The following is a 14,748-nucleotide window of genomic DNA, read 5'->3' as shown; positions in this document are numbered from 1 at the left end:
ATACCCTCGAGAGTACCCTATTAAAAACCGATATCATCGCATACAGTGCTATTAAATCAATCACATTATTATTAGTTTTCGGAACAATCCAAACGATATGTTTCATAGTTGTTTCAGACAATTTCTGAGCCAAAAACTGTAACCCTCTTCATATTAAATGAGAGGTGAAGAAAAAACACAAACATGCTGAATTAACATCAGATAGAAATTGGTATATGATCCTAAAGAGGTTTGTTTGCTCATTATAAACCATGACCAGCCGCAATTCAAGACCCAAACATAAGGGTATCCGTTATAGTATTAGAATTTTGAAAATGTTTTATTACTCCAATGAACTTGAGGTGGTGCACTTCATATGTCTAGCAGAAGTCTTCGTGGATCCTCAACGATATCTTTGATGCGTCGCAAAAAGAACACTGCCTCTCTTCCATCAATAATTCTATGATCATATGTCAGAGCAATGTACATCATTGGCCTTGGCACAACATTTCCTCCCACAACCATTGGTCGACTCACTATGGAATGCATACCCAATATTGCCGACTGCCAAAAACAATAACAACGTTATCAGGCATCATTGAAAAATAAAAAACAGTTATCGAAATTTAACTACGGACAAGGAGTATAGTTGGGTTAATATTTTGAATTATGCTGATCCTACCATGGAAAGCAAATTGCATGTTGGACAGTTATTTGTGATAAGATAGTTTTCGTTCTCACTATATGATACACAAAGCATGACATAAAAAAGTGAAGCCCTTGTTTGTTCCTACTTCTTTCATCAAACATAGCCCTTGGGGATCAGTTTGAGTAATGAAAGCTATCAATGATCAAGTATTATCGTATTTTGGAAAAATAAACAACTTCAGAAATGTATATTAAAGAAGGTTTTATAAAACGAAATAGAAAGTAAAAGAAAAACATTGTAGGATATCTTAGTGGAACTTCCAAACCTGAGGGGGGTTGATAATAGGGGTACTCAAAAGGCTCCCATAAACACCACCATTGGATATTGTAAGAGTTCCTCCAGCCATCTCATCGATTGATAAAGTTCCATCATTTGCCTTCTTTGCAAAAGTATTGATCTGCTTTTCTACATCCGCAAAGTTCATGGTATCAGCATTGCGGATAACTGGCACCACAAGGCCCTGGGAAGGCAAGAAAGAGCAACGTTCATTGTAGTTCCAACAAAAAAGGGTTGATGAGAAATATATATATACATGTTGATTAGTTCTATCATTTTTATTATATATATATATATATATTATCTCCATGATCCAAACATTAAAATATCACTTATGCTGACCAGCCATGGCATTGTCAATTTACTGAGGTCAATCAGAAACGGTCAAGTTTCACCTAAAGTATAACACATCCCAACATATAATAACATCAAGTAAATAAGGAAAGGTTAAGGTGACTGGTAAATACCTTTGAAGTACCAACAGCCACACTGATATCTATGTAATCTCTGTATATAATATCATCCCCATCAATGACTGCATTTACAATCGGCTGATGTTGGAGCGCATTGACAGCAGCCTAACACAGACCATATAAGTACATGAGGAAATAAAAACAAAAAGGCCCATATACTTTACTCTATATCTCAGTAGTTCAAAAACATACTTTAATAAACCCAGACATAAGTCCCAATTTGACTCCATGCTTTTCAACAAACGCATCCTTATAATCAGCACGGAGCCTCATCAGATTAGTCCTATCATTAAGAGAAGAACAATCAGGGAGAGTGACAAGGATGATCCATTATATAGGGCCATGACAAGAAATACAGCTTTAATAATTGATATTTAAACAAATGGAGTCAACCTTCCTACTATGCTAAGTATACATAAGAATTGAATTTTTTTCATTGTTTTCACAAATTTAATCAATGGCCGGTAAATGTAATGGTGCTGCCATTAAGGCAAATCCAATGATACTGGTGCTATCACATAGAAACTTACCAAGTGACCAGTTAATGGAAAATACCATCAAGTTAGAGAATAAGTATTAATTTTTTTAAAAAGGAAAAAAGGTTAAAGCCCTAACATTAACATGCATGTGTCAGTGCCTGCCCCTTAATCTATAGCACACAAAAAATAAGAAAGGCACACCTACTAACAAAATACTGAGAAACATTAACATGAATTCCATGACTTGTTGATGCATCATAAGTATAGCAGACAGACCCTGGATCAAGGACGACATTAAATTCAGACTTGTGTTCCAGGACCATGCTCACATATCAAATGTGTCATAGGGAATAATTATATGCATGTGTAAAAATCCTAAAACTGACAAATATTCAAAGTTTTTGTTGCAATTTGGCAAAAAATAACTCATAAACTTCCCTGTTGTTGACACAAAAAAACACTTACATATCAACTTCGTTGAATGTTGTCAGCAGAGCAAACGTGTTTTGGGAATCTTTCAACCGTGTGGCCACTCGTTTCCGAAGCCTTGTCATAGGAACCTTTGATCATGAAGACGGACATCAAGACAAATTTCATGAATGCTAAACATATTTCAGGTAGGTATAATAATCACAAACACAGATAACTCACTCGTCTTTCTCTTTCCTTAGGGGGGAGCTGTGGCTCAGAGTGAGAGCTATGGGGAGCAGGAGTTGCCTTGGGCTTCTCTGTAACAGGTACAGTTTCAGCTTTAGGTGCTTTCTTCTCTTCACTAATCTTTTGGGTTGGCTGAGGAGCAGCTTTCTCAGGTGTAGTCTCAGATGGGGCAACATGAGTTGTAGCATCAGCAGACCTTGAAATTATTGCTATCTTGTTACCTGGCTCAACAGTATCCCCTTCATTGGCTAGAAACTGTAAATAAATAAATATACCACACAAGCAAAGATTAAAATAAAAGGAAAAAGTAATAATTTGTCATTTTTTGGGTTGCTTCAGGCAGGTAGAAACAACTTAAACCTCTTACGCAGTACCTTCAGAATCACACCTGACTCAGGGCTAGAAACATCAATTGTCACCTAATAAAGGAATAAGAAAAAATACAGCAATAACTAATTAGGAACCGAGAAAATTTGATACACTTGAAACCATCAAAATCATTCACAAAGATTTATGTTGTTTCAACATAGCACCTTATCTGTTTCGATTTGAGCTATTGGTTCATCAATATTAACCCTGTCACCAGCCCCTGCTCCCATGCATTGAAACAAAACGTGTGACATTCAATCGAGAATAATTTAAAATAAGAATTCAAGTATATGAAAGCTAAAACATATATGAGTGGATAACATACTCTTCAAAAATTTCGCCAGAGTTCCATCAGAAATAGACTCAGCCAATGGAGGGACCACAACATCGACCAAATCTCCTGTCACAATAATAAAAGATAAATAACATTTCGTATCTTAAAAATATTAGCAATCAAAAGCCAAAATGAAACAGGCTAAATAAAACAAATGGCAAACTCGTGAAAAGTTGGATTAATCGAATCTTATCCTTCACAGAAAGACAAATTAGCTCCTACACTCTAGGTGCTAAAATGAAACTGCATTTTAGAACATTCACCAATTCCTATACATAGGACAAAATAACAAAAACACATAGAACAGCACTTCGAAAAAGCAATATGTACTCATGAAGTTTGTGCATACACTATAAAATCAAGATCATACCAACGATCCAAGGATTGCCACTCACTCCATACCATACTGAATCTTACAAGAGGCTCTATCTTTTAAAAAAAAACATTGCAAACAATATATTCTATTCTAATAAATCAGTTATGCAGTAGCTGAAAATTCATAAATCACACATGCAATCTTTAATCTAACCATGGATTTTATGAAACTTTCCAACTTTAAAAAAGTTAATACTTATTCCTAGTTATTTGTCATCCTTCATAAAAAAAGGAAATCCAGAATATAGAAGAAACTTAAATGACAGAAATCTATGAGGCACATTAATATCTCACCACTGTCTGAAGAAAATGGACGGCTCCATGTTTGCATGGTAGCTTCTTGACGAAAAACCTCCCTATATAGCAATAAGGTAATTAGAACAGTACTGGTGACAATAGGAGACAGTGACAACTCTTTCACTCACTAATAATTAATGGTTTGGAATAACAGAATCAGTATAAATTCTTAAGATAATTATATTTTCATAGACACAAAAGAGAGTTTAAAGCAGGAAATAACCAAGTAGGCCTGTCAATTTAGCACCCCAAACACCACGTAAAAAGTTTGGCAACTGAATTTTATTGAGTACAAATGAAACTATAAGTTAACAAAAAACGCATGAGTTTTTCTGGTTCTTTTTCCTAACAAAAATATCATTCAGACTTATGTCTCTAGGACATACAATGCCCTCAATAACATCACTAGATTTAAATATTTGATTATGAAATGAAGACGAATACTTGATATGCATGTTAATGCGCATAAGCTAGCGAAAACACCATAAGAAAAAACTCCTTGTCTTTTTGTGACCATTTTTCCTTGTCTTTTGGTTTTTTTTCTTCTGAAAAAACTCCTTGTTAGGAAACAGATAATGTTTTGAAATTGTTTATTTTCTTCATCTAGCTCTTTTTTTTATTGGCAAATGTTACTATGTTAGAATTTGTTGTAGGCGAGACCTTGAACCCTCAACCTCCTTCACTCCACCCCTTATCTCTAACCATAAGACCGCCTTATAACTCCTTTTTCTACTCATTTTTTAAATTTGCTATGGGTGAGACTCGAACCCACAACCTCCTTCACTCCATTCCCTAAACCTTTTACCTTAACCAACCGACCACCTTATGACTCCCTTCTTCATCTAGCTCTTTATTTAAAAGATAAGAATGCTGTCAAACTCCAAACCTAATTCCAACATTTTAAGTGTTGATTGGAGAGCTTGATCTTATGTTTTGAGATTTCAGCAAATTTCAAAATTTTAAATATGTAAGTAACTACAAGTCTACAGCAAACACGCCATGCTGAAGCCTGCAAATAATAAATGGTGTCACTAACCTCATCGGCTTTGAATTAATCCAGCACCCTGCAACAATAAAATTGATGACACGAGTTACAAAAATCATTTACATTTGTTGGAATATTCTGTATATATATGTTTGTTTGGTACTATATCATGTATAGCATATATGATAGAATCAATCAGGAGCAACCTTATGCTTTATTCTTTTATTTTATTAGGATTGTATATATCTCTTGTAAATGATGACTGTCTGACCCTATTATATAGAGTCTTGTGTGGTCTGTAAAGTGTCAAGACACATAATCCAGCCCTAATTCGTTTTTCTCAAGATAAAACCATCTAACACATGTGTGTGTACCCCAAATTACCAGGTGATATATGACAGAAGCTCCGGACATTTCCACATCCTCCTGAATGAAATGCAATCTGGTAAACATAATAAAAAAAAGTTGTAAGAAACCTCAAAGGATATGACTAATAAGTAAATCCTAAGCCTCTAAACAACAAAGACTGCAGGTGATGATGGCAAGAAAAGGAAGTCATAATCCCTCAACCTAACAAAGTGTACGGTGAATACACTATCAAGGAAAGATAAATGATATGATTATAAAAGCAAATAGTTCCAACAAATATTTTTTCATCAAGAGGAATTCAATAGAGAGGAGAAGAGAATAGAGAACAAGTAAATAACAGTGATAGTAAGACATCTGACAAACTAAATAAGATAGTTCCAAGAAATTTACAATCTGTTATCTATAAGCTAAGCATTCTTTGATGAATAAAAAGAAGGCATCTCAATGATAAAGCTAGATAACAATTATCAAGTTGGAATTGAAGAATCCTCCATGAATCCAGTCACATTTTGAACAAAACTCAAACAACACAGAAGAGAACCAGTAATCAACTGAAACAGTGATGACCTATTTCTTTCAAAATCATGTAAAATTGTAGTTAGCATATGAAAAGCACAAGATGAACATGAAATTCTTTGAAGTTAAGAAAAAAATCTTATCAAAACTAATTACAACTGTTTCATAAAATTAGGGAGTAGCGGCATAGTCAGAAACGATGATCCGATATATAGACATTTTATCCAAATGATACGTGTTTATGCAGATTATCCATAAAACACAGACCCCAAAAACAACACTTGAGTCATCGTTTATACTTCACAGAAAGAAAATCAAAGAACAAGAGAGTAATATATAGAACATAAAGAAAAACACCTCTGTTTCCAGAATAGAAGAAACTCTTGCAGGAACTAACGAGCCAGACCGGAATTTCTGCACGGACTGACCTAAGAGCTGAAACAAACGCAGAACAAATATCAGGTTTCACACTTACACATAGACTGATTCACACATTGAAATTAATATCTCATCATAAAAACAGGTAAGAATAAGTTCTTACCAAAGGAGATGAGCTGCCAGAAGCAACCCTTCGCCTAATGACACCAAACATGATTATGCTTTCTTGAAACCCTAATTTGACAAAATTACAACAATTTGAACAACATTACAAGCTGAGAAATAAATCATCACATCACTGTGAACATCAACAACAGAAGATGCACGCTAAGATAACCTCTACGATCCAATTGCCTCCAAAACCATTATTATACAATAATAATAATACGCAGATTATTATGATGTATAATTCATGTTTCAGCTGCTATATGTACAGATTTTAAAAGTTCTGTGGCATGAGAAATATTGCTGGAAAATAATAATAATTGAAAATCGAATTTATGAATTATGAGGATAGAAATGAGAAAATGTGATTGGAGAGAAAATGAATGATTACTCGCCTGAGTGAGAAACACAAAGATCGAGGAACAAACGCAGATCTCCGTCACCAAGCTTATGATTATGAACAAGACCAGACCAATATTTTTATTTTCCTTTATCTTCGGTATTACATTTTATTTCGATGGTTGACAACCCTTAAATATTATTTGTTTATTATTGGTCCAACTCAACCTTACATCATTACACTAACATTATTTATAATTTACATGTGACAAAAAATGTATTTATTAATGTAAAAGAATTATACAATTTTAATCAATCATCTATTATTTATTTTTAATTATTATTAACTAAATAATAATATAAATAAATGTAGATAACATAGTTATTTTCACTCATAATACATAAATACTATATGTAAAATATGTTATATGGAATTATTTCATGCCATTGACATGAGATTTATTCAATGATGATGCACCATATAAAACTTATGAAAAAAATATTTGAAATTATGAATAATATTTAATAGAATCTTACAAGATAAAGTAAATGATTTTTTTTTTTAAAGAAAGAAAGATATTCCTAGTTGATTTGATGAATGTTATAATAATTGTCCTATGGCTATTGTTTAAGAAATACAGCAAGTAACTATAGGAGGTGAAATCTCTCATTATTTCTCGGCCAAATTTCAATTCTATTTAGTAAAGTGATGGTTTATTTAGGTGTTACATATTTTATTTTCATTTAGCAACGAAGATAATTCCTCTAAAAGTAATACTTAGCAAGATAAGTGGATTTTTTATTTATGAATACCAACATAAATGCATTCCTCTCTAACATTTCTTCTTAACCAATTGTTAAATAAAAAGTATAAAAGCACTAAATGACTCATAAATACAAAAATCTTAAGAAAATACTTTCTCCACTTAATAGTAGAAGATTACTAACATGATCAACTCTAATAGATGTGGTAGGTATGGGTCCACAATAATAAAGGACCTATCTTTTTTAAAAATATTTTTATTTTTATATTTTATTGTATTAATATGTTTATTTTTATAAGATACAATAGTCTTATTATATTTTATAGTTATACTTTAAGTTAATTTCACAAACATGATAATAAAAATAAGATGATTAAAACTTTAAAATTCATCAAAATTTAAATTTATAGATCAATATTTTATTTAACCTTTTGTGTTAAGTTTTAGATATTCTTAAAAAATCATTTTTTTAGGAAAACTCTCACACATAAATATAAAACCTTTTATATATATCAGGATTGGCTCTGATTAATAAAAAATATTTTAGAAAGATTTAGAACTATTATTGATTTTATATATAAAAATTGATCAATATTGTTCAATAACACTACCTTGTAGTTCATCCCCCACAACTTGTAGGATTTTGATTTGGCTAATAAATTGGCAAAGTCTTTTATTAATCAAAACTAAATAGAGTTTGTCCCTTTTAAAAATGGTTTTTTAGCTTTTCAATGTAACCTAACCAAAAGCTACTTAAAATATATTGGGTAAGAGTAGCTTATAGAGTAACCAAGAGTTAAATATGACATCAACCATGATATATCTACTTGGTTTTACAAATATATATTTCTTGAGTCTTGTATTGAATTATTAAAAAACAAAGTTAAAGTGAAAATGCTTTATAACTATATACTTATTTAGTAATTCAAATGTAAGTTTTATAAAACTTACTATAGCAATCAACAAACAAGAAATACATAAGATAAGTACATAATATAAGTGAAAATGTAAGGTACACCAAGCATCTTATTTAGGGTATTATTTGCTATAAACATAATGTTCCTATAAGGATCATAAAACCTAAACAATCATCAATTCCTTTTCTCCTCACCAATGTCTTCCATTTTTGGGACCCCATCATAGTGGATTTTACCACCATTTTTCATCCCAATTTTTTTGGCTTGAGACTCACGATCAAATTCTGAAAACTTTTTCATAGTGTGATGCCTCATTACACTTGCATCCTTGTAATTGAATGGTTCTGTAATATTATATGATATCAAAGTTAGAAGAGTCAAAATCATGTATACAATGAGATTTATGGATAGTAAGATCTTAAACTTACTTAATAATTATTTTAAATTAAACTTGCTCTACAATCTTATAAGTATTTTGTTGTTATTTATAAGGTTTATCCATAAGAGGCAAGTTATGGGATGGAATCTCATAATTCAATCAACTAAAAATGAGTTTATGATTTTTAGTTTTTCCGAAATTTTTAGTTATCATTTACCAACTTCAGAGTTAGTTTGATATGAGCCTAATTAAAAATCATGATAACAAATACTAGGACAAATTTTTTAATACAATTTCATAAGTAAATGTCATTTATACTTTTTTACCACAATTTATATTATAAGCCTCTACCGAGTCTAAATAATTAAATTACACATCTAATATAATATTATTTTGCTGTTAATAAAAAAATAAAAGATAGTTTTTTCCTCAAGAAATTGAAATTAGTATAGAATCTAACAAAAAAAATTTATGGACTAACTTCAAAAGATCTTAGATGCTAAAAACATAAGGTATATATCATTTTATCTAATAAAATTAAGGAATGGGAGAAAATAATGAGTTTTTCTTAGTTTTTTTATAATAAAAAAGTGTAGAATGGTGGAAATTGAAATTATCGTTATTTTTTTGTTATAGAAAACTAGTAATTAACTTACTTGTAAGGAGTCAATAACTTTATTTATATACATTTATATTGGATAAACAATGAGAAATAACAAAAAAAAAATGAGTTTAAATTAGTAAATAAATGTCTCATACCTGGAATAAAATCATAATCATCATATAGGTATTCATCACCCCAATCATCATTACTCCAAGGATAGCCACCACCACCACTAGAACTACCGCCACCTCCGGTAGAACGACCGCCACCACCGTTATAAAAACCCCCTTGACCACCACCACCGTTATAAAAACCCCCTTGACCACCACCACCACTACCACTACCACCATTATAATTACCCATGCCACCATTAGAATTACCCATGCCACCATTAGAACGACCATTTCCACCACCAATGCCATTTGATCCACGACTATCACCATCTCCAAATCCAATATTCCAATACCATTTACGATTTTCTAATCCCAATTTATCAACTTCAACAATATCTTTTGAAAGAGTACCCTTGCCTATATAGATACACAACAAAGAAATTATACATACAATATAAGAAATTATACATACAATATCTTCATAATGTGCCATGATAATGATATTTGGTATTTAAAATATATTTTAATTTCTCCATTCTTATCCTTCATTAACAATGAAGGGAAATTATCTACCTTCATTCTTTAGAATGTCCAATTATGAAAAAATTGCATTTAGTAAATTGCAATTGTGAACCTATCAATAATATAAATATGAAATTTTAAATAAAATAAATACCTCTTTCTTCCAATGATGGAGTCTTGTAAACATGTCTCATAAAGTGGTTAGAATTGGGCATGCTAGAATCACTTCTTCTCTTTCTTTCCAAATCATAAGATGATATTGGATCTCGTTCCTTAAGGACCTTTCTGTTATCATAGTGTTGTTTTTCTGCTTGTATAACAATTAGGTAAACTTAAATAGTTAATCAACAAATTAAAAGATATAATCAACATTGTTTAAGTTTCGGTCTATATGAAGCATGAGAAATGATTTAATCTTTACTAGAAAATCCTAGTTTTATATAAATCATGGACTTGATTCAGATATTAAGTGTTGTTGTGGTTCTTAACAAATATTGTTTCTAATTCTTACTCTTTTGTATGGTTTTTTGTATGGTGATAGATTTATCCTAATTCGTATATTAATCTTTTTTTTTTGTGTAACCTACACCCTTTTTGCATTTTCTTAATACGTTTACTTATAAAAAAAGGCATTAAAAATGTAACTAAGATAAATTGATGACCACACCCACGAAGAAATAATTAGTGTCCTATTCATGGACCTTAATTAATGAGTATCAAGAGAAAAGTTCTATCATTTATTTTAAATACATTTATATATCTCTAATATATGTTGACATCCACTCTAAAAAGTTATCTAAAATATTAACTCAATTGCTTCAAACATATTAAAATAGTTGATTATACATTAATGAAGTAAAATTATGAGTATATTCAAATGAATGGTTGCAACAATTTCTCATACTTACTATACATGCTAACAAATAAAACATAAAAACTATATATATTAATTGTTTGGGTGAGAATTAGAGGAAGATTCACCTAGTGAAGTCTCAGGCAATTCATAAGCCAAGACAGAAGAAGATAATAGGAAAGAGAAAAGAAGAATAAAGGAAACACAAATCTTTGACTTAACCATAATGCAAATGAAAAGAAGGACATGGTTGAATGTGTAATCTATCATTATATAGGAAAATTCTAAAAACATGTCTGGGTTTATTCAAGTGTGAAGTCTCACATTTGATATGTGGGAAGAAGTGAAAGAATTTATAAGAAGGAAAGGCCCACATTAGTACCCACATTTAAGGTTTTAATTCAAGACGTGGTGTCTCACTTGTGACTATCGGGTCCAACATCATCAAACATGTTACCGTACTAAAAATAAAATATTTGTTTAATTAACTTGAACCATTGCAAAACAGAATATTATTATTCATGAGGATATGCTAGTACTTTTCTATAACTATGAATCATAATCTAAAAGTTGCACGCATCATCACGAAGCCAAGAGTCAAATAAACAAATATGTGTTATAAAAATATCTTGAAATATATTATAGACAAACTTGATAGTTGTTTTTTTTACTCTATTTTATTCAATATATCAAGAAGCCGGCTATTTGAATTTAGAATTAAAAAATAACATATGTCTATCCTACAATCAAAAGGTGTATGAAAAAAAGAATTATAAATTAAGAGAGATAATGTATAGATGTAATTGATAAGAGTAGATAAAACATTTTCTTGATTGCTTAACTAGTGCCTTAAGATTAAGGTTAGAAGTAGCTTTGATTATTTTAGTAAACTATATATATTGTGTTTATTTAATCCTTTTATCACTTTTGAAATTCAATAAAGTTTTATATATTTTAAAATTTATTTTCATTTTTCTATATCTTTATTAAATTAAATGAAAGAATTCAAAAGCAAATAAATAAATAATCAAACTTAATCCATCCTTTGACATGTTTATTTGGGTAACTTCTAAATGCATTCATGAGGTCTCTTTTTATTATTTATTGCTTATGGAACTAGGATGTTTGTTCTAGACGTATGCAACTTATTTAAAGTTGGAAAACTCTATCTATGCCTTTTTCTTTAATCAAAAGACTCAAAAAAAATTCCATAACCATACACATATCTTGACATTGTATGTTAGCAAATGAAAAGCAAAAAAATGACCCAATATATTGACATTTTATTAAAATGATAGATACATGTTTATGCATATTTGTGCATAGAACATGGATCCAAAAATAAAAACTTGAATAATTATTTATATTTCACACGAAAGAAATCAAAGAATAAGAAAGTAATATATAGAAAATAAAGAAAAAAAAACATATGTTTCTATAATAGAAGAATAAATAATTGTCTCTTCATTAGTTGAGAGTATTTTGTTCAAACTAACGAGTAAGAGCAGAATTTCTGCACCTACTGACCTAGAAACTGAAACAAATGGAGAAGAAGTAAATGCTTTCTTGAAACCCTAATTTGACAAATAAAAAACAATTTGAACAACATTACAAGCTGAGAAATCAATCATCACATCACTGTGAACATCAACAACAGAAGATGCACGCTAAGATAACCTCTACGATCCAATTGCCTCCAAAACCATTATTATACAATAATAATAATACGCAGATTATTATGATGTATAATTCATGTTTCAGCTGCTATATATATACAGATTTTAAAAGTTCTGTTGCATGAGAAATATTGCGGGAAAATAATAATAATTAAAAATCGAATTTATGAGGAGAGAAAGGAGAAATGTGATTGGAGAGGAAAGAAGGGTTACTAGTCTGAGTGAGAAACACAAAGATCGGGGAACAAGAACAAAAATTACTTGTCTCTAACCATGTCTCATTCTCTACCATTCGGGATAGGTGAGCCATATCGCAGCCACCAACATTTTAACGTAAAAATATATATGATGTTTTCACATATTTTTCTTAAACAATAATTCATTTGTCTCATCCTTAAACAATAAACATATGTTGGTAGATTTGTAACTATGTCTATTTGGCTTGAACATGAATTTTCCCATTCTTAAAATGTCCATAATTATGTAGATTTGTAACTATGTTTATTATTTTTATTGCTCTAGATAATTAATGAAGCAGTGACTATTTAGAATTTTTTGATGTCTTTAATTAGATCACTATGAAAAGTGTCATTGAGTAATGGAATAAAACTTTATAGCCGCGCACAATAAAAATACTTATATGTTATTAAAAAAAATAGTTATGATGAATTTATATTGTTATTTTAATGCAATGAAAATATTTCTTAATTCATAATGTTAGGCACGTACGAGTAACCATATTTTTTTTACCAAAATAATATTTGAATTATACTTTTATTTTTACAATTAATATACAATCTTGATGACGTAGTAAATGACATATATTGTCATGTCTTAATTTCTGTGTTTGTTACTTTAACTATTTCTTTCTCTGATTAGTTTTTCTTTCTTGTAACATCGAATTTCATCTTTTGAAACCGGGTGAGTTAGCATATAAAATAAGTAAAGCGTAACAAAGTTTCTTGTAAAAATAAAATAAAATAACCATTCTTTAATAAGTTCAATGGGAAAAACAACTAATAATAATAAATTAATGTGAAAATGCATTAGAATTATATTTATTTAATAATTTGAATGTAAGTTTTATAAAACTTACTATAGTAATCAAACAAGAAATACATAGAATAAGTACATAATATGTGCTCTGACATACCAAATAGAACATTATACTAACTTCAAAGACTAGCATTGTGGTAATATTTAGAGTGTTGTCATATTGTAAGGTACACCATGCATCTTATTTAGGGTATTATTTGCTAAGGACATAATGGTTCTATATGGTTCATAAAACCTAAAAGACCACTAATTCTTCTTATCCTCACCAATATCTTCCATTCTTGGGACACTATAGTAGATCTTATCACCATTCTTTGTCCCAAATTTCTTGGTTGCTTGAGACTCACGGAAAGACTCACGATCAAATTCTGAAAACTTCTTCATATTTTGATGCTTCATTATACTTGCATCTTTGTAATTTAGTGGTTCTACAATATTATATGTTATCAAAGTTAGAAGATAGAATAAAACGAGTTTGAATCAATAAATTAGAGTCTCACCGGTACTTATGAAGTCACCACCCCAACCACCATTACCGAAGCCGCCATTGCCGTTGCCGCCAGTCGACCCGCGACTGTCACCACCTCCAATTACAATTTTCCAGTTCCACTTACGATTTTCCAATCCCGACTTATCAACCTCTGCAACATCTTTTGAAAGATCACTCTTGCCTATAGATACACAAGAAAAGAAAAAGTATACATACAATAAGGATTTTGTGTGTAAGCTAAGAAATTTCAAGGAATATAAAATATGAAATTTTAAATAAAAAATGACCGGTTTCTTCTGATGATGTAGTCTTGTAACCATGTCTCTGGCTAAATCTGTGCATGCTAGAATCACCTATTCTCTTTCTTTCCAAATCATAGTGTTGGTTCTCTGCTTTTATATCAATTACGTAAATTTAAAAGGTTAGTCAACAAATTACAAGATATAATCATTAATTTCGAGAAAGATAATTGTTTTATACACAACTTTACTTTATGAGAACCATTAAGATGTTAAGTAATTAACAATGTAACTAAGATAAATTAATCCTCTCGAATTCATGGACCTTAATTAATGTGTATTATGAGAAAGTTTCTACCATTCATTTTATATAATTTTATATAATTTTATATAAATATCAACTATATCTTGACATCTACACACTACAAAAATTAT

General features: G+C 30.3%; 2 protein-coding genes across 5 annotated transcripts in view; both read right to left on the bottom strand.

Annotated features, from left to right (window-relative positions):
* Nucleotides 45-6,878, bottom strand: LOC109357246 (dihydrolipoyllysine-residue succinyltransferase component of 2-oxoglutarate dehydrogenase complex 2, mitochondrial). Of its 4 annotated transcripts, none has more exons than XM_019601062.1 (15): nt 6,757-6,878; nt 6,360-6,430; nt 6,176-6,253; nt 5,318-5,375; nt 4,985-5,012; nt 3,946-4,007; nt 3,268-3,342; nt 3,107-3,162; nt 2,948-2,992; nt 2,568-2,828; nt 2,382-2,476; nt 1,630-1,720; nt 1,432-1,542; nt 954-1,148; nt 45-543 (listed from the first exon to the last, which is right to left on the bottom strand). In XM_019601062.1, exons 2-15 carry the CDS (start codon nt 6,408-6,410, stop codon nt 352-354), a joined length of 1,398 nt encoding a protein of 465 aa, XP_019456607.1. In that variant the 5' UTR covers nt 6,411-6,430; nt 6,757-6,878; the 3' UTR covers nt 45-351. The 4 variants fall into 4 exon arrangements, with proteins under 4 accessions (XP_019456607.1, XP_019456609.1, XP_019456608.1 ...); XM_019601064.1 differs by having other exon boundaries at nt 6,753-6,860; XM_019601063.1 differs by having other exon boundaries at nt 6,360-6,433; nt 6,781-6,818.
* LOC109356108 overlaps nt 13,575-14,748 on the bottom strand; it is a 3,078-nt gene continuing 1,904 nt past the window's right edge. The window contains exons 4-6 of the mRNA XM_019599447.1: nt 14,362-14,463; nt 14,085-14,255; nt 13,575-14,012 (exon numbers count right to left, since the gene is read on the bottom strand). Coding sequence (XP_019454992.1) covers nt 13,831-14,012; nt 14,085-14,255; nt 14,362-14,463 — 455 coding nt within the window. The 3' untranslated portion in view covers nt 13,575-13,830. The remainder of the gene's footprint in view (nt 14,013-14,084; nt 14,256-14,361; nt 14,464-14,748) is intronic.

The sequence above is a fragment of the Lupinus angustifolius genome, chromosome LG09 (assembly GCF_001865875.1).
Source record: "Lupinus angustifolius cultivar Tanjil chromosome LG09, LupAngTanjil_v1.0, whole genome shotgun sequence".
In the NCBI taxonomy this organism is placed as follows: domain Eukaryota; kingdom Viridiplantae; phylum Streptophyta; class Magnoliopsida; order Fabales; family Fabaceae; genus Lupinus; species Lupinus angustifolius.
The sequence above is the reverse complement of the archived record's forward strand: the minus strand, read 5'-3'. Positions and strand labels throughout refer to the sequence as shown.